Consider the following 20,583-nt stretch of genomic DNA (forward strand, 5'->3'; position numbering starts at 1 on the left):
TACTGTGCATATTTTTGACACATGACAATAGTTATTTTTTAAAAGCGTTTCTTTCTTTTTAAGAAATGTTTTGTTAAATAAAAAGTTTAGTATACAGATATATTTAGCTTGTTTTGACACAATAAAAATTTGGGGCTAAGAAATAAGTATTGTTTAGTGTGGTTATAGAGATAAATTTGGTACATCGTTAATTTTGCGCTCTTTAAAAAATCATGTGAAATAAAAAATAATTGCAATATAACACTATGAAACCATGACCTGCTCATGCTCATTGAGCTAACTCATACTCGACACACAAAAAGTGAAATGAATGAGGACGCATGTGGACAAAACATAAAATTTAAATCAAGTCATTTTAGCATGTTGACGTCAAATTTATGCATACAAAATATATTTTCCCAACAACAAAATTGTGGCTAGTGAAAATGCAGAGTGGCTAGTAACATCGCAACACTACTAGCCACAGTGGCCGGTGATTAAAAAAGTGAATGTAAAGCCCTGATTGTCTGCCATTTTGTTAATGTTACTGTACACTTTATTGTCCACTTTTGGACCGATTTGTTCTGCAGCGTAATAGATTTTCAACATATATACCCAACGCTCACAGCAATTCGCAACTTTTTGATTTAGTGGCTTAATATTTATGATGGCATTCGTACAATTTAGTACGATCTGCTCAGCCAACAATTACAGTTGGCTTTAGGGGTGGAATTGTGTGCCACACCTCCTTTTAAAATCGTACAATTCATAAAAATTTGCCACGAAACAGACCAAATGTAAAACAGTTACATCTCCTCGAAAGATCAGGTTATTATACCACACAATATACTAACGTCGAACATTACACAACATTAATAGTACTAAAAACAGCGGCTACCTCTTCCCACACTATGGTGATTCCTTGGATTTACTAAACAATATATTTGGGCTGAATTTAAACAAACAAATTAAGTTGAACATCAAGTTCGACTAAATTGAATTGGTTAGTTTAAATTAACCACAAATGAATTGTTTGCAACAATTTTGCGGACATCATCTTTTTCAATGCATTAAAACTCAGCTGATCGATAGCACTAAAACCAAATGAAAATTGAAATCTGTTGGTCCCTGCCAAAGAAAGCCTATTCTGATATCCTGAGGGAAGTGTTTGAAATGAATCAGAGGATGGGATACGTCCAATGAAATCAGACGAGCTTTGTTTCTTTACATACATGTTGTTCCTTGTCCGATGAGAGGTTTGCTGACACCGCCATCATATTGGGCGTAAACTTGAACGTCATACGTTGTTCCGGGTAGCAGATTGTGAAGGGTATAGCTGGTGACGTCACCAACAAACACCTCCAAAGATTCATCTTTAGCTAAAGAAAAACACAAAAAGACACATTTAGCAAATAAAGAGCTGTGATGAATTGTAATTGAATTGTCATGAGGGCTTGCAGTGTCTTGGGTCATAAGGTCACACTTTACAATAAGGTTTCATTAGTTAATGTATTTACTAATATTAACTTATACTTAACAAATCATGTACTGCCTTTATTAATCATAGTTCAGTATTTATTAATGCATTATTAAAGTACGTATTTATGCTTGTTAACATTAGCTAAGGGCGAGGCAGTGGCGCAGTAGGTAGTGCTGTCGCCTCACAGCAAGAAGGTCGCTGGTTCGAACCTCAACTCAGTTGGCGTTTCTGTGTGGAGTTTGCATGTTCTCCCTGCCTTCGCGTGGGTTTCCTCCGGGTGCTCCGGTTTCTCCTTCTATCCTAAGATACACGGTACAGGTGAATTGGGTAGGCTAAATTGTCCGTAGTGTGTGAATGTGTGTGTGGATGTTTCTCAGAGATGGGTTGCGGCTGGAAGGGCATCCGCTGTGTAAAACTTGCTGGATAAGTTGGCGGTTCATTCCGCTGTGGTGACCCCGGATAAATAAAGAGACTAAGCTGACAAGAAAATGAATGAATGAATGAATGAATGAATGAATGAATGAACATTAGCTAATGCACAGTAAGTTAATGGTCACGGTTGTGGATCTATCAGCTCTCTTTTTAAAAGTGTCTGTGTTTGTGTGACAGTTTAATCATTTAGGGGTATGTGTTTCTAGCGTGTGTGCATTTGTGCTTGTGTTCGTGTGGGAGTCAGTGGCTGTTTGTTTTCATGTCATCAGCTGAGTGGTCACATGATCATTGTCACCGGAACCGTTGCCTAGCACCGCTCAGCTGATAATCAGTATAGATATATATACTAGATATCGCATAGGGACCCTGAGCATGCGTCAATAGCGCCGCCACATTGGTACAGTGCTCCCAGGACAAGTGTCATTCAACCGCACTAGTCAAGACAGTGTTATTACGTGAAGATTCGGGACTTTAGCGCCGTCTACGGGTGTAGCAACGAGCAAACAAAGAAAACAAAGCACAAAGGCAGAACATTTCATAGGTAAGATTACGTTTTTTCTGTTTTTGTATGTTCTGAACTTTTGTGCTAATCAGGTAACGTTATTGATGATAATACAGTCACTTACTGCATTCACTATAAGGCAAAGCAGCTCCAACTCGCACTAAACACTCGGCTTATGCTAGTTTTGTTGAATAAAATCAGCAAACAATGCAAAAGAAATATGACAACGAGATGCTGCGCTGCCAGAAACTTGTATTATTGTCGGCTAACGTTAGTGAAAGGAGTCGTTCGGGGGATTCATTCACAAACGAATCGCTCCCTCCGTCAGTATGAGAAGTGAAAGCAGGAGAGGAGCTGTGTTTCAGGACATGATTGGATCAAATTTAACAGGGAGGGTGAATAGTACTGTTCACACAAACACAAGCTTTTTGTCAGGAATGCCCGTGCGGTCACTGATCCATCAATGTAGAAAAGTGATGTAACATTATAGTTTTCGTAATTAGAAAAAAAAAATTACATACTAACATCCAGGAAAACTCCCGATCATAGATATACGTGTATATGTGTATATCTCTGGCTTTGCATGGCCACAGTCCTCCACTGTCCCTTGGTCCCGCATTCATTTCAAAGGAGCGCTACCCTGTACCAAGATGGCGGCGCTATTGACGCATTCCATCCAAGAGACAACAATAGGCCAGGCGACATCTAGTGTATATATCTATGGATAATCAGCGCCCCACAGGTGCAGCGCATTTATGCGCCTATAAATGTTCCGCATTCCTGTCTCACTTTGTCAGTTCGTTGTATGTTCACGGTCTTCTGTGTTTTGTCAGGCTCTCCTCGCTGATTTCACTGGTGGTGAGTGGACTGGTTGATACCTTGTTGCAGTTTCTTAATGCTTCCTGCTTTCATCGAAGATGAATGATTGATCCTCTCTGTTGATGTTTATCATGAACATTTAATCGGCGCCGCTGATCCAGCTCTATTCTGATTATTTCCTCTACACGGATCTTTATTACTTCCAGTCACCTTCTTACCTGTTTTTGTGAGATCTTCATTAAAAGTCTATTTTTACTTGCAGTTGGGTTCCAAGTCTTCTTTTATGTGATCGTGACAGAAACATCAACAGACAATGAATGACTATATGTTCATTACCTAACATGAATAAATACTGTAATAATGCATTATTCATTGTTTGTTCATGTTAATACATATATTAACTAATACATCCTTATTGTAAAGTGTTACCAGTCATAATACTGCAATGTTTCGTACTTGTTGGTTGGTAGACCAGTTTGTAGCCCATGACTGGAGAGGGAGCAGGATCCCAGGACACACGGAAGCGCGTGTACCACTCGTCTGAGACTCGCAGGTTCTGAGGTGCCAGTAGACCGACTGAACAGAAAATGCAAAGTAAGAGCAAAATATCAGCTAGAGGCTTGTGTCATAGTACTGAGAAGTGCATTAAAGGAGACATACTATCCAAAAGTACCTGTCTTAACACAGTTGTGTGGCAACAGTCTGTGAATATAACCGGCTTTAAATGGTAAAAATATATAAATAATAATATAATGTAATCAGATTTGATCAAAACAGTTTGCAGAAACACTTTGATTGACGTTCTCCTGTTATACGTGTCATCAGAGGGGGAAAGCCCCGCCCACTATAGCATAGGACGTTAGTCTTGTTTTTGAATCTGCCACTATGCTGGCACAGGTACATATAACTCCGCCCTCTTTCGAAAGCGCACAATCTCATTTAAATTTAAAGTGACAGTCACCAAAATACCACAATTAAGATCAAATCCAAAAAGGGGCAGTTATAAAGCATTAGTTGTGTGGTATTTTGAGCTTAAACTTCACATACACACTTTAGGCACATCAGACTTGTAAAAAGGGGCATAATAGGTTTCCTCTGAAGAAGTAATGCTGAAACTTTTAGTCAATTACTCTTAAATTCTTTGCATAGCAATCCTAGAAAAATGTAACAAAAACTGACGTGTTTTTCCGTTTCCGTTCAGGGATCCACCAGGTCCTTCGGGATAAACTGCTGTAACGGTGATGTTGTACGGAGTGTCCGGATGCAGATTTTGAAGCATAGCATTATTTCTGTTGCCAGGCACAACAGTCTGTTGAGAAAACCATCAAATTTACATTTAGCACACGCTTTCATCCAAAGCGACTTACATATGAGGACAAGGAAGCAATTTACACAACTATACGAGCAGCAATGAATAAGTGCTGTAGGCAAGTTACAGGTGTGTAAAGTCTAAGAAGCAAAGCATTAGTAATGTAAGTTATTTTAAAAAAAATTTTTGAGTACAGTTACATGTATAGCCAGAGAGGCAATTGCAGATTAGGAAGGAAAGTGGAGACTAAATAGTTGAGTTTTTAGTCGTTTCTTGAAGACAGCGAGTGACTCTGCCGTTCTGATGCAGTTAGGGAGTTCATTCCACCAACTGGGCAGATTGAACGGGATAAGATAAGAAGGAGCAAAGCCAGAGGTCGCTTTGTAAGCAAACATCAGAGCTTTGAATTTGATGCGAGCAGCAACAGGCAGCCAGTGCAAATGGATGAGTGGCGGAGTGACATGTGCTCTTTTAGGTTCATTAAAGACCACTCGTGCTGCTGCATTCTGAAGCAGCTGAAGAGGTTTGATAGAGTTAGCTAACATATCAAATATGTGATGTTTGGTTGAATAGTCATAACCATAATGATTTGAGACATGAAACATACATGACGAATCATATAATGTACAAATATAAAAGGCAATAATTAAACAGGTAAACATTTTTCATTTTTAAGAACTCAAAATTATTCCCAGCTAACAACTTTAGGTTCTGAAAATGTTTCCATTAAGTTTTATTTTTTATTTATTTATATATATATATATATATATATATATATATATATATATATATATATATATATATATATATTGTAGTATTTTTGAGTTTTGCATTATCAAAACTTACTCAAAATGTTTTAATAATGTTTAAGTCTCATCTATAGTCTTAGGCCCAATTCCAATTGTACCCCTTAGCCCTTCCCTTTACCCCTACCCCTCGTTTTGCGCGTGCACGCCAAGGGGTAGTGGTGTCCCAATTCTCTTTAGCTTGAAGGCGTATGGCTAAGGGGAAGGGGTGAATAGCCCTTCGAACGAAAACTTTTCAGGACCACACTTGAAACCAAGGGGTAAGAAAATTTTCCAGAATGCACCTGCCACAGCTGAACCCTGAAGTAAGGAGATCCACAAATTAGTATTTTTTGTCATTATTACGAATTATTATGACAACCAAACACATGTTCGGATATATGCATAACCGCGTTTGTGTTTTACCGTCATGCTTTAAAAAAAAAAAAAAAACACAAAAAAAAAAAAACGCTAAATTTTGCGATTTATAAACCCTATTAATAACTCCTGTGCAGCCCCACAACATTCTGACACTCAAATACCCTGTCAGTAATGTCTAGTGGCTGGGAATGAGCTGTTTACAGTGTCTGCTATAATGTTAATGTTGTTTTTGGTGTGTTTACATTGATGAATATGGCCACTGTGTTACGATCTTATTGCCACGTAATAGCATTATGATAACATACTATATGCCTTCAGTGATTTCCTGAAGATAAATACCAATACATAACTGGAATAACTACAGCAGTCCCCATTGTCTGATCTCACATGATGCAGGAGATAGAGAGGACATATGGTGACGTGTGCAAGTTAGGGGAAATTTTTGAAGCCCTTCCTCTTAACCTTCAGTTGTAAGGGCCAAGGGGAAGGGGTACAAAAATAGAATTGGGATTGGGCCTTAATGTTCTAAGAATGTTTCCCTAATGTCGTCAGTAAGTTATTAAAACATTATTGTGGAAGATTCTTAAAATGTTCAAAATGTGATGTAATGTATTTTCTATTTAATGCCATGTCAGCAACCAAGGCTATTTACATGGCAGGAACCTTTCAATAATAAATATGCAATTAAAATCAACAAAACAAATGAATACATAAATGAGATAAGATTTTTAGTTTTGATACATGATAAAAATACTAAAATCTTTTCTGATGTCACTTTGCTAAAAATGTCCTTAAAAGAGTTCATTTCATAAAAAAAGTCTTCTAGAATCATTACAAGTAGGACAGTCCCGTAAAAATGTGTTTTATAGCAGCACGAACACTGAGTAGGGTTTTCCAGAATGTTCAAAACGTCAACTTATTAATGTCAATGTTTTCATTTTTCATTGATAACATTATCCAAAACATTTTAACAATGTTTCCACCTCATGTTATTTTAATGTTTTCAGAACGTTACTTAAACATTATTAGAACATTCCATTTAAATTATATTATGCTCTAAGAGCATATTTCTATCAACATCATAAGAACTTTTACATCAACTAAGGCCGTACTCACACTATGTACAGTTGCCTCGAACCGGGCCAAAGCACGCTTGTCCCCCCTTTCGTCTCCCCTGACGGCCCGCACTCACACCACAATCGGGCCTCGCCACGCTTACGTCATCGCCTCTGCGCTGTTCAGTGAGAAACGCTCTCTCAAGAGATTTCTCTAGTTATATAGTTTTATTCGTTTGATATGCAGTGACATGCAGTCAAATATTTAGCCAAACAGTCCTTAGGGATGCGGTGACACGCAGTCAGATATTTCGCCGAACAGATCCGCCACTTTTGGCGCTCATAAACAATCATAAAGCTCTCGTGCTGCATGAATGAGGAGGTCTGCTGAAGGTGCACAGCTGTAGTGCAGTGAATAAACTACGGCAGTTTGCGTTCACTGAACAGTAAGAATGATTAATAAATCCATATGAAACAGTTCCTTAAAAGTCACGTCTCGCTTTCAGTTTCGGGCTTTGGCACGTTTTGCACTCACACACAAGCGCACCGCATTAAAGCCCAAGTGAACCGCGCTCAGGCCCACCTCTTCCAACTGGGCCAGGGCCGGCCAAGTGAACAGTGCTTGAGCCCGATTCAGCGCACTCACACTTCTCAAACGATCCGGGCAACGGGCCTGGGCACGGTACGGATGGCATAGTGTGAGTAGCCCCTAACACTGTAAATATGAAATCAATTCCTTCATGTTCTCCCAACACAAATCGATTAAGTGAACTTACTTGTTTTTACAAAATTTAAGTAGATTGAACATAAAACAATTAAGTTGTCCCAAAAAATACTTAAGAATTGTGTTGTTTCTACTCATTTTAAGTAGTTTGAACAAGAGCAAAAGTCATATTTTGAGTCAACATCAAAGACATTGCAAGAACGTTATTCTAAGAAGGTTTTGCTATTAATTTTCCAAAGAATGTTCGAGAAAAGTTAGTAGAAAGTAGTACTAATGTTCTGTGATCACATTTACAACTTTTAAGGAACGTTCTGTAAATGTTCCCTGAAAGCTGGGCTGCATTAGAAACTAACTAAACGTGCAAATGTACGGTAGCAATAATCACTATAGACCAGGGGTGGCCAACCCGGTTCCTGGAGAACCACCTTCCTTCAGATTTCAGTTGCAACCCATATCAAACACACCTGAACCTATTAATTAGGGCCTGAACACCACGTGATAATTACAGGCAGGTGTGTTTGATATGGGTTGCAACTGAAATCTGCAGGAAGGTGGCTCTCCAGGAACAGGGTTGGCCACCCCTGCTATAGACTTTTACTCACAAATTCTGTGATGGGATCTCCCGTCAACGAAGCATATGAAATCTTGTATTGCTGTACAGGACCCTCCGCATGATCCCAGCCAATGCTGATGGTGCTTGTGGTGGTTTCGAAGACCCTCATATTCCTGGGTCCAGCTCGTGGTACTGAAACAGACAACATTTACGAAAGCCAAGTTATTATAAGTGGTTGTGCTGCCATGTGGATGCTGTGAGTGTTGTGAAGTTGCAATGAAATGAAAGTATTGAAAGATCTTTTCATGCATACTGTGATGTGTGTCCAATTTAAGTGGCTTATTGACAAAGAAAAAAATGGCAGCAATTGTTTATAAACATAAGCATAGGTGAAAAAGTCATGCTTTTATCCACCTTTCAGTTATCATGGAAGGATATCATGGTTGAATATTCTTTTAATCAAACCGAAATTGATGGAAAATATCCAGGGGGGCTTATTAATCTGACTTCAACTGTACAATAATTAAAAAAACAAACTTTTTTTGCACAGTACATGCAAAAAACATCATATTTAATCATTTAGCTCACATGTTTTTCCATTTCCGTCAATCCCTGGGCCTTCTCCATCAGCATACACCGCCATCACATTCACCGAATACGGAGTATCTGGAACGAGCTGATCCAGGAAAGCATTGTTGAGGTTGCCAGGAACGAGAACCTGAGGAGAAGCCCGTGGTTTAGATAACATGGAGGAGAATATATTTACAAACATCCACTGTATTACAACCCTTAAGAGTTTGGCAAAGTGAACATACAGAATTACGTCACTGGTTAAGCCCCATGTTTAGATTAGCAGGGCTAGATAACATTTCCAAACAGATAAGTAATGCAAACAGATGTGCTCACAGGGTTAAATGCTACATAAATACTGTCAAATGCGTGTAATTTCCCTCGGGGGCGGCTAGAGCTGAAGAGAGACTGGATCGGAGGTGACAGGGAAACCCCATCAGTAACCTGTCAACACCCTGCGGGATTATCACCACATCTGTGCATGTGTTCATTTAGAGGCTGCTGCATTCCTTTCATACACTAAAGCTCATGACAGAATTAGCTCCGGCTCAAACTGATGTGTTCGACTAATATGGGTCAGCACACAGGATATGAAAATGTCTCGTTTTGTCGTTACTTGTTATATTTAGTGAAGCGTAATGAAGTCTTGTGGGACTCTAAGCCTTTGTACTGCTACAATACATGTTAAACTTAAAACCTGTCCCTGCTGAAAAAACCAGCTTAAACCAGCCTAGGCTGGTTGGCTGGTTTTAGCTGGTTGACCAGGCTGGTTTTTGAGGGGTTTTGGCCACTTCCAGGCTGGTTTCCAGCCATTTCCAGCCTGGTCTTAGCTGGTCAGGCTGGAAAATGACCAGCCAAATCCAGCTAAAACTAGCTTGAACAGCCTGGTTTAAGCTGGATATAGCTGGTTTTGGCTGGACTCCCAGCTTGGCTAAGCTGGTCAAGCTGGTTTAAGTTGGTCATCTCCCAGCCTGACCAGCTAAGACCAGGCTGGAAATGGCTGGAAACCAGCCTGGAAGTGGCCAAAACCCCTCTAAAACCAGCCTGGTCAACCAGCTAAAACCAGCCAACCAGCTTAGGCTGGTTTAAGCTGAATTTTTCAGCAGGGGTAGGCCAAATCTGGCACAACATGTTATTTGTATGTGGCTCGCAAGAGATTATGATTCAGAACAATTGAAGTACTTGTACATGTAATGACGAAAAGTCAAGACAGCAAATATTTGTGTTGCTTTGACTTATTTGAATAAGTTAATCAGGTTTCAACGATGCTTTCCCAAGTTATACAAAGTTTAACTTAATATTTATAGTCAGTTTGACTGATGTAAGTTGAAATAACTACAAAAGTTCACTTGATTCAAGTGAAAAAATTAAGGCAGCAAGATTTTTTTTACAATATTAAATGCAAATTGAATACAAAAAGGTGAAGCAAAATGATAGAAAATGGAAGACTTTATCGTAAACACACAGAATTAGCTTCAATCGTGTCTAATATTTTAAGATATTCAACTGAAATGGAAAATTTGCATAAGGTGAAAAACATCCTGTGAGTAATCTAGAGAGAGTGACTCTGTGCTTCGCATTAGTGATGGTGAAATGAAGCTTTCTGAACCAGTGAAGCGCTCGACTCAATTGTATTGGAAAAAGGTTCGTTAATCGAAGCTTTCTAAATCAGACCTCGATGAGGACCTCTTCTGGTTAAAGTGTGGGAAAGCACTGTGTTCATAATGTTCACATCTGACCAACTCATTCATGTAGTAATACAACACCAGCAATATAAACAAATTACTCAATTACTGTAGTTTTTACACATAAGATATATTACATTACACCACTGATGACTGTAGTAACATCCAAGGTATTCAAAAGTTTATCATATTACAACAAATCCTGTTTCAAGCGGGGATCGAACCAGCGATTCCTGCATGGGAGGCGAATGCTCTAGGAAGAGGCTATGTGAGTGATGTGCTTGGGTGATATGCGCCAGCTGGTCTCTGTTAAACACTATACAACGATATGCAGTGGTTTTCTTTAAAGATAGTTGTAAAAAATACGCTAATACACTTTAGTATGGTTCAAATCCTTTTTACTATAAATTAGATTAGATTAGAGTCAACTTTATTGTCATTACACATGTACAAGTACAATGCAACGAAATGCAGTTTAGGTCTAACCAGCAGTGCAATAGCAGCAAGTGCAGGATACAGGAATAAGTTATAAAGTGCAGTTATAGAAAACTATAGTGATATTTACAGATGGATGTACTATGAACATTATATACAGGTTGGATAAGCTATGAACAGATTTACAATATATGAATATATGTGCAGGTTTCTATTAATAATCAGTAGTGTGCAGATAGATAAACATGATTACAAGTGTATATGTTACAGTATATGAATATATGTACAGGGATAGATAAACTACTATTTGTACAGGGATAGATAATTACTATTGTATTTTAGTTTAATTACTGGTGTGTGAGACAGGTGCAGTGCTTTGAAACAGTAGAAATGTATGTAATCGACGCCTAATCTCTCGCTATAAACTTTACTAACCCATGAGGGTGTTTAAACCTTTGAATCAAAATTCGAAGCAGTCACGTGGGTATAGGCGAAAATGAAGCTTCGGACGTCACTGATCACGTGATGATGGCAAAACGAATCAAGCTCCGGTACACTGCGAGATGTATCGTTTTTTTTGATACATGCTTCGAAGCCTCGGCGCACAACGTCACATCACTACTTCGCATTTTGGTGTGAACCCAGCATTATAATAAAAGTTCATGCTGCTTTACGTAGGTGCGCTTTTACAGCCCTAATTCTTTTAAAAACATGTTTGTATTAAAAACATATTTTTAGTACATCACAAACTGTGGTTATGATAACATCTGACTAGCTAATCCAGCAAAACACAGTATTTAAATCTCAGAGTTAAATAGAAACTGAGGCGTAAAACTGCAAAAAGGTCCACTTTTTGAGAAAAAAAAAGAAACATACCTTTCACCAGGCTGGCTACAGGCCTGTAAATTGTTATAGCTTTTGTTTGTTTTATATTGGTGTTGTGTCTTTCTGTTGTATTCATATGCATTTAGAAATATGTAAACATTATCTCCAAAATAAATCAATAAATAAAGAAACCCAGATGAATCGTGTGCTCTTGCACACAAATGCTGGCATCTAAACAGGTATGACAACTACCTGTATGTCAATGGAAAAGCGGTTGTTCCTTGCGTCTGGTGGCTATTGCTTAAAGAAGTTGTCCCCAACCACCGGGCCGCGGACCTGTACCGGTCCGTGGAACAATTGGTACCGGGCCAAATAAGAAATCATAAATTATTTCTGTAGAAAATATTCCCCCCGCGACTTGGTTTCTTCCACTCACCCCCGCCATCTCTCGTGAAATGGACTATGCCAAAATCCACCACGGGAAGAACGATATATTATAGCTCAGTGGTGGTTGTTGATAGTTTGAAGTTATAAAACAGGTATTATAGAGTCTAACTCAGCAGAGCATTTAAGGATTGTGCATATATGTGTGCGTGCATCGCTAAGTACCCGAAATCAATGCAATATGTATATATATGGAGTTTCACATAATCATACTCATTAGGGCTGTAACATGCCAATGCATACATTTAATTGGGCTATACGGTTGTATTATTGTTAATATGTTCGTCAGTTGAAATATTTGGCACAGATGTTATGTATTTGAGGCATATAAACCTTGATTAAACATAATCAGACCGCGATAGTGCAACTAGCGCATGCGCACTGAGTTGTTCATGATTAACCTGGATGCACGAGCGCAGCAGCTGTGTTCAGGGAGTGCAATGGCTCTTGACATCAACAAAACAAAAAAATTTGCAAGAATTTTATTGTATTTCCATTGCAAAACACGAGAACTGAAACACATAATGTCAAAAGTTTTGAAAAAAAAACATAAAAAATCTAATTTTAGGCTGCAGATATTAATTAATTCATTTTCCTTTGGCTTAGTCCCTTATTTATCAAGGGTCGCCACAGTGGAATGAACCACCAACTACTGTATTAAAGCATTTGTTTTACTTAGGCAACATAGGAAGAACTTGCAAAACCCACACAGAAATGCCAACTGGCCGAGCCGAGACTCGAACCAGTGACCTTCTTGCTGTCAGGCAACCACTGAGCCACCGTGCCACCAAGGCTGCAGACATTTAAAAGAAATCCCTGTAAAATCTTGGAGGGACTGTATTGCAAACACTAGATGCCAAATAGCAAAACGGTAAGTGCTAAACATTTTGGAAAGTAACTTAAATTAATGACGCAACTAACTTAAAATACTGTGACGGTAGCAAAAAACAAAGAGTAGTTTACAGTTGTTCGGTCATGAGCTACTTTGTCCATTAGGCAGCGATGGATCTTGAAGAAAACTCTCTCAATAAACAAACACATCATCCTGCAATATTCATCTCCTTTCTCTTTCTCTGAAGGACTATTGGAAAGTCTAGTGAATCAAATCAGACGGTTTGTTGTAGCAATGAACTTGTTCAAATAAATAGATTTGCAGATTCACATGAGTCATTCCCCAGTAGGGTTGACAAGAGCCATTTTCCTTGCTGTAGTTTAATAAATATTTAGTTCAATACTGCTGTTTATCATTATGCTTTCAATCCATTGTCTTTGTTTCGGGTTTATTAGCTGAATTTAGTTTACATTAGCGTGTTGGAGGTAATCGAGGTCCTCATTCTTTTTATTATTATTTGACCTAATAATTATTTGAAATGTGTTAGCTCTAATTATATTTTCAATGTGTCTAGCTACTGTTTATATTGAAACAATGTAGAGTTGCTGACTACTTTTTTAAAGAAACGGCTTAACTCGAGGTTAATTATTAGATGCTTCCCTTCTGACTAGATGGACTGTGTTCAAACATGTAAAGTGAAACTCTCTTTATATGCAGTTCTTCTGTGTCTTTTTAATATTGCCATTGTTGTGGTTGCTTTTTGTGATTCATTTGAGTATTGTTTATAGTTTGAATTTGTATTTTTATTGGTATAAGCTTTCAACAATCTGTGTAAGGGACCACCAACAGGGTAAATCTCTTCGGGGTAATTTGGGTACATTTATGTTCATGGGGAATATTGATTAATAAAGTCATCTGGAACAGCAAAGAAATCATTCTTGCAGGACTCCCAGAGTTCATCAAGTCTTTGGGTTCACCTTCAATGCCCCCTCCATCTTACCTCAGACATGCTCAATAACATTCATGTCTGGAGACTGGGCTGGCCAATCCTGGAGCAGCTTGACATTCTTTGCTTTCAGGAACTTTGATGTGGAGGCTGAAGTATGAGGAGGAGCGCTATCCTGCTGAAGAATTTGCCCTCTCCTGTGGTTTGTAGTGTAATGGGCAGCACAAATGCCTTGATACCTCAGGCTGTAATTTGTCAGTTCAGCCTAAATAAATCAATAAATATTTTTGCCTCATTCTGCTGTTTTTATAAAGGAAAGGGGCTACTATGTGTCCCGCCCTGTCTTCATGTTCCAGTTAAGATTGCGTAAAATTTCAGATAATTTTGAGTTGCAATTAATCCCAGAAAGTATTCGCATTTCCCAGCACTAATTTAATATGTCAATTTTAAGCATTTTGGCATGAAAGTGTCCCCTAAATACACGAATGTAAATATATTGCATATTTGTGCGTCACTCACAGATTCAAGAGGTCGAATCCCAGTCAGCGGGGCGTAGGCAACCCTGTACTGCTGCACCTGGCCTGAGGCGGGTTCCCAGCGCACATTCAGACTGTTGGGAGTTGGGTTATAGACCTTGATGTTCCGTGGTGGAAGTCTTGGAACTGTGAAAGAGGGAGAGGACATGTTAAAAGAGAAGCAGAGTGAGAACAGGGAATTTGGAGACGAGCAGAGGAAGTCAGACAGCTCACGGAGCAGTTTAAACAGGAGGAAGCTCAGTAAAGTTCAGGAATGAATGCTGAGCCAAGCATTCGGCAGAGGCTCAGACGGGTATTATGGTGAGAAAGTGCCAAAAAGGAAAGGCAGGTGGTGGGGGGCATTTAGGGTTGATGCTGAAACTGCTTAAAATGGTTTTTAAACCAAAGCAGATGTGACTATTACTATAGAAATCAGTAAAAAAAGAAATCTGCAACAACAGAGAACGTAATTTATTTTAGTGCATGAGTACAAAATTTAAAATGCACTAATCCAGTAGTTTCCTTCATGTATGCAACAGTAGCTATGTTTATATCCAAATACACAAATTAAATGTATGCGCAAAACTGGAATATCACATACAACATTTGCGAATAAAGCCTCGTTTCCATCCAATGAGTCAAAGAGAACAAACTTGAATGAGAAAACGGTGAGAAGTTTAACATAATATTTTAGTCAGTTTGACTGTCACAAGTTGAGATGACAACAAAAGTTAAAACCCGGGCTCATTGTGGAAATGTAGCCCCGCGGACGTTTCTGCAGACCGCGAAATACATCCCGGGAGGTACGTATTCGAGCAGTTTTTGTTTTCGCTGTTCGCGCCCGCGCTGTTCTCGCGTGAAAAGCCGCCGGATTGGCCGACCCGGCCGCCCTCCTCTTCCTCCTCCTCCTTCCCAAAACCCAAGCGACGGTTTGCAAAAGCCGTCCAGCAAAAAAAAAAAAAAGCAAAAGGCGTCGTCTTCGATTTCAATCCTCGCCTTCGAGACTCAATCCCGGTCGTCCCCGCGGCCAGCTCCTCCTCCTCCGGGGCCTCCGCTCCGCCGACGTAACGATGTGAGCTAAGTGGACAAACTGGTTGCATCGGGAAAGCCCTCCACTCGGAGGCGAGCCGTCGGCCGGCGAGGGCGAAGAGGAGGAGCGGAGCGGCGCCACACCGCCCCGCAGCGTTCGCTCGAGAAAAACTATATGCGCCGTAAGTACCTCCAGCCACATAAATCGGGGTCTCCAGAAACGTCCACGGGGCTACGTTTCCAGAATGAGCTTGGGTTGAAAAGTTCAGTTGATTTAACTCAAAATGTAAAACAGCAAGCAGGGCTCGAAATTAGCCTATTTGCTTGGTAGCACCGGTGCTCCTTACTTTAAAAATCTAGGCGCATCAGCCAAAATTTTGTCGCACACACCAGTTATAAACACCGTTACTACAAGTTTTATACAAACATATTTACTGCATTTGAAATGAACACTAATCAAAACTAAAAAGCAAAAAAATATATATGCATGCGTGAGGGAAATATGTCTCAACGAAATCCCGTTATCACAACAAAATACATATTTATAACATAACTGAGGGACTAAAAGATACACGGAACGCTCACCGGCCCTGCATGCACTGCTTGAAATGAATGAATCTGTTAACGATATAAAGGCTCCTACACACCGGGACACTTTTCGTTTGCGTTTATTGTCAGCATTTTACGAGACGTTTTTCAGTATTTAAACCCAATCGATTTTCACTGGCGTCAAGTAGAAGAGTATGCAAAATCACTCCTTGACGTTAGATGGCGCTACACAACTTTAAGCTTCCGACGCCCGTTTGTAACACAGAAGAAGAGGAAGAGAGGAAGTTCATACGGTTGTTGTTAAAGTTACTGGTGACTCGAACAAGCATGGATGGTTCAATTAGCAGCTCCAGCTCTAGCGATGAAGAAATGATTATAGTTCACAGAGCAATACGCAGCTCCACGTTCATATCGCCTCTGGGCATCTTCTTCAATTCGCATTGACAGTTTTGCGCCTCCAAGTGCTGTTTACTGTAACTTCAGCAGCTCTGTGCGTGTGAACAAAAGTGCCAACCTAATTGGTGGAGAAGGTTTTAACGAAGCGTGTCAAATAAAAAAAAACGAGCATAAGGCATTTTTTTTATTTAACCTGGTGTTTTGCGTGTTGGTGTGCACAACCACATTGTATATAGTGATGAGGCGTTAAACGTCAACGGAAAACGTGAGCAAAAAACGTCTCGGTGTGCACGGGCCTTAACTGTGCTGTTCTCACGGGTGGTGTCTGATATTGCATTGATGCTTTTGACATGAACTGTACCTTATTATATCATATGTCATGTAATAGCAATACCAGCCTTTTCATGAGTAACGATATTAGTTTACTCAGTGCAAGCCCGTTTGCGATGGTGTACGTGGTGTTAAATTTTACATATAGCTGCCACTCGCATGGCAGACAGCATCTGGATCTGAATATGAAGGATTAAACAGAAGCTCTCGTGCTAGATGTGGCAAACAGTTACCTAAAAATTCCATCCCACAGACTTTTCATAGCGGACTTGAAGCCAACGGAAGTCTTTTATCCACTCTTCGAAAAGTGTAGATGGTGGATTACATTCAGCACATGATCACTACTAAGATCATTGTCATTATTTGTAAATTTAGACGGTTTCTAAAACAAAATCTGTCAGTGTTATTTTCATTCTCGTCTTCAGTGCGTTACATTTTTGCGGTAGTAGCTTTCCCTGTCATCCCAAGCCACAAGGCATTGACTGAGTGATGGACAGCTGATATCAACCAATCCATTCACGTTCACTTCTAGAGCATTGGGTCAATAAGAATAGCGTGAAGGCGGGGCAAGCATTAAGCCCCATTCACACGGGGATTCAGCGTTAACGCTTGACTGAAGGCGTGTCTGAATCGATCGTCATAGCAGCATCAGCCAATGAAATTCAGTCAGCAATAGGCCACTGTCTAGCTGGTGTATTTGCATACTGCGATCTGATTGGCTGACGCTTCCGTCAGCGCTTGAAAAGTTGAGCTAGTCCCAACTTCTGCAGCGAGCAACGAATGGAGCGGTGCTCATGGATCCACAATGCTGTTCGGCAACGCCTGACGTCACCCATTCAAAGTGAATGGGAAGCGTTGACGCTGACGCCCCATGTGAATGGGGTGTTACGAACTTGGCTTTGTTTACTGCAGCAAGTTGACATGACAACTGTTTAAAAACCATTCCTGGGCACTGCGTTTCGTGTTTCAAGTGCAAAGATGCATTCTGCTTGAATGTCTCCTGAATTCGTGCATGTGATGAACATTTTGCAGTGAAAACTGGTCGCACACAACAATTTTATGCACTCGCACAAATGCTCCCAAATATATTTTGAGATCGCATAGATAAAATTTCAGGTGTATATGCGACCACATTGGTCGCAATTTCAAGCCCTGGCAAGGTATGTCCAGACACTAGTCCTGTCTTGTCTCGTATGTAGTGATTAGCTTGAGTATTCTCAGGTCGAGCACTCATTTTCTGTCATTGTATTTGTCTTTGTATGAGTGCAGTCACGGCGGCACTTGGACTATGCGTGTTTGGGCATGATCAGGATGTGCACTGTAGGTGTCCTGCAGATTTTAGCTTCAACTTACCTCAACACACCTGCAAGGATGTTTCTAGAAAGCCTAGTAAGAGCTTGATTAGCTAGCCCAGGTGTGTCTGATTGGGGTTGGAACTAATCTTTGCAGGACACACCAGCCCTCCAGGACTGAGTTTGGACATGCCTGATCTAGTCCCGCCCTCCTTGCTTACCCATTATAAGTTTACACAGTTACCCTGTTTGTTTGTTAATTCTTTCTCTTTATAGTCTCCTCTTGTCTACTCGTTATCCAGTTGTGTCTTGTGCTGTTCTGTCCAGCCCTGATCCCTGCCAGCCTGCGCAGTCAAGTTTGTTTGTTTGTTTGTTAATGTTTTGTTACCTTTTATTTTTATTATAAAATCCCATATTATTTACTGCACTTGAGTCCTCGCTCTCATTCCCTTCCTGAAACCGTGACAAGATGTTGTCATAGCGTATGCAATATTCCAAAATGCACATGACAATAGGTGGATGAAAGCATAGCTATTGTTGCATGCTAATTCTGAGCTTATATTCCGCATTCATTCAAGCATGCATATAATTTCCAAGCACAACTTACGAGTCTTTCCCTTTTCAGACTGACGGAGACCCTCCCCCTCAGGGTAAACAGGAACCACCGTCACTGTGTAGACTGTGTCTGACAGAAGGTTCCTCAGTATGGTGTTGGTGGTGCCTCCAGAAACTTGCTCCTGTTGATGTGAAGTTGAAATGGTTATAGAAGATCAAAGGTTGTCAAGAATTACAGTAGAGCTTCTTCTGTTGAGCATCTCCTACCATGTCCTCTGCACCACCAGATGCTGGAACGTAGAAGATTCTGTACTGTCGGACGTTTCCCTCCGCAGGCTCCCAGCGCACCTTCAGTGAGCTGGTTGTGGGATCGGTGACCTGCAAGTTCTTCACTCCACCCAGAGGCTCTGAAAATTGGTAAAACTGAAATGAAGTATCTTGCATGCTAACGAATTACATTCAAAGTGTTGACTAGAGGTACACACTTGTTTTTCCATTCGCTGACTGTCTCTTTCCTTCAGCATCTGCATATACTGGTACTACAGTGACCTTGTACTCCGTATTTGGTTGCAGGTTTCTTAGAATAGTGTTGGTGGACATTCCAGACACTTGGGTCTGTAGAGCACATCAGTGTGAGCACATATCATTTAGCAACTAACTCATTAAAATGACAATTTGAGATGATTAAGATTTAGGTCATTACCTGGCCTGCAGCACCTCCGGCAACAGGAACATAAATGACGTTGTATTGGCGAACATCCCCATCTGCAGCATCCCATCTCACTCTCAAAGAGTTGACAGTCGGGTCAGTCACCTGAAGGTTCTTCACACTTCCCAAAGGTTCTGCGTCAATAAAAAAAACATACCTGAACACACATAACCTGTGCCTCAATGTAGTCAGTGATCCCTCAGAAGTACAGTAGATCAGTTCTCCATCTGAAATGTAGAAGTTGCAAAGGACTGCACTCACTTGTCTTTCCATTCTCTGACTGACGTTTTCCTTCCACATCATTTTCATACATGGGCAACAATGTGACCTTGTACATGGTGTTCGCGTTGAGATTACGTAGGACGGTACTTGTCGTGCCACCGGACACTAGTTCCTGTTCACAGCAAATCAGAAAAGAGGCTCACATAATGTGGAAGGACCTTAATATAAGCCATTAGAAGTTAGTTCTTCAGATCCTACCATCATCTCAGCATCTCCTGGTTGCGGGATGTAGAACACTTTGTAATTGCGTGGGTTTCCGTCGGCATGCTCCCATCGCACATTTAGGGTGCTGCTGGTGGGATCGGTAACCTGAAGGTTGCGAACTCCACCCAGTGGTTCTAAAAACAAAGATACTCAGTCACTGTTAAAGAAGTAATTGCCAGTAGTCTTGTTTATCAGAAGATGTATTACACTGTGGGCTCCATTTTAACAACATAAGCTCATAGTATAAAGCGCACAATGCAGGGTGTGTTGGAATCCACTTTTGCTATTGGTCTAAATATATTCTATTCAATTCAATTCAGCTTTATTTGTGAGGCGCTTTTACAATGTAGATTGTGTCAAAGCAGCTTCACATAAATGGTCATAGTAACTGGATCAGGGTAGTTCAGTTTTTAGTGTTTAGGTTCAATTCAGTTTAGCTCAGTTCAGTGTGGTTTAAAATCGTTACTGAGAGTCCAAACACTGAAGAGCAAATTCATCGATGAGTAGCAGATCCTGAATCATGCAAGCCAGTGGCGACAGCGGTTTTTTGAAAAAACTTCACCAATGTTGTAGTGTCCAATATTGATAGTGTCCTCATTCTTTTAAAAATGTTATGGGTGTGTTTTAAACATAACGTGGATTAAACCAGTCAGATTAAATGCAATCTCATTTCCTAAAGGAGCCAGTTGCGGTTACGCAATGTGCACAAGGTTAAAGCAAGCACATCATCTACGAAAGAAGCTTGATTCACCAAAGCCCCCTGATGTGAAAACGGAGGAGGCAGAGGTTTTCATACATAGGTATACAATAATAATCATTTACATTTTAATCCTTTGTTAAAAGCTGTTTTTGTAACCCACCGGTCCTACTGCACCCAACCCATGTTGTGCTGGGATCGAACTGGCGATTCTGTGCATGGGAGTCAGTTGCTTTAATAAGTCATGAGAGGAGTGAGGTTTACCTGCA

At 40.2% G+C, this 20,583-nt stretch overlaps 2 protein-coding genes across 15 annotated transcripts in view; one reads left to right on the forward strand and one right to left on the reverse strand.

Annotated features, from left to right (window-relative positions):
• Window positions 1-20,583, reverse strand: part of col12a1b (collagen, type XII, alpha 1b) — a 230,408-nt gene that overhangs the window by 83,135 nt on the left and 126,690 nt on the right. For all 14 annotated transcript variants that reach the window (XM_073933734.1, XM_073933737.1, XM_073933733.1 and 11 more), the window contains 12 exons: window positions 19,612-19,751; window positions 19,393-19,525; window positions 19,126-19,265; window positions 18,908-19,037; window positions 18,690-18,829; window positions 18,475-18,604; window positions 14,276-14,418; window positions 8,608-8,737; window positions 8,069-8,211; window positions 4,392-4,521; window positions 3,669-3,788; window positions 1,212-1,358 (listed from right to left, as the gene is read on the reverse strand). In XM_073933734.1, the coding sequence (XP_073789835.1) occupies window positions 1,212-1,358; window positions 3,669-3,788; window positions 4,392-4,521; window positions 8,069-8,211; window positions 8,608-8,737; window positions 14,276-14,418; window positions 18,475-18,604; window positions 18,690-18,829; window positions 18,908-19,037; window positions 19,126-19,265; window positions 19,393-19,525; window positions 19,612-19,751 (1,626 nt within the window). The remainder of the gene's footprint in view (window positions 1-1,211; window positions 1,359-3,668; window positions 3,789-4,391; window positions 4,522-8,068; window positions 8,212-8,607; window positions 8,738-14,275; window positions 14,419-18,474; window positions 18,605-18,689; window positions 18,830-18,907; window positions 19,038-19,125; window positions 19,266-19,392; window positions 19,526-19,611; window positions 19,752-20,583) is intronic.
• LOC141379466 (uncharacterized) overlaps window positions 1-20,583 on the forward strand; it is a 275,167-nt gene that overhangs the window by 67,120 nt on the left and 187,464 nt on the right. The gene's annotated exons all lie outside the window — the stretch shown is intronic.

Source organism: Danio rerio, chromosome 20, assembly GCF_049306965.1.
Source record: "Danio rerio strain Tuebingen ecotype United States chromosome 20, GRCz12tu, whole genome shotgun sequence".
Taxonomy (NCBI): Eukaryota; Metazoa; Chordata; class Actinopteri; order Cypriniformes; family Danionidae; genus Danio; species Danio rerio.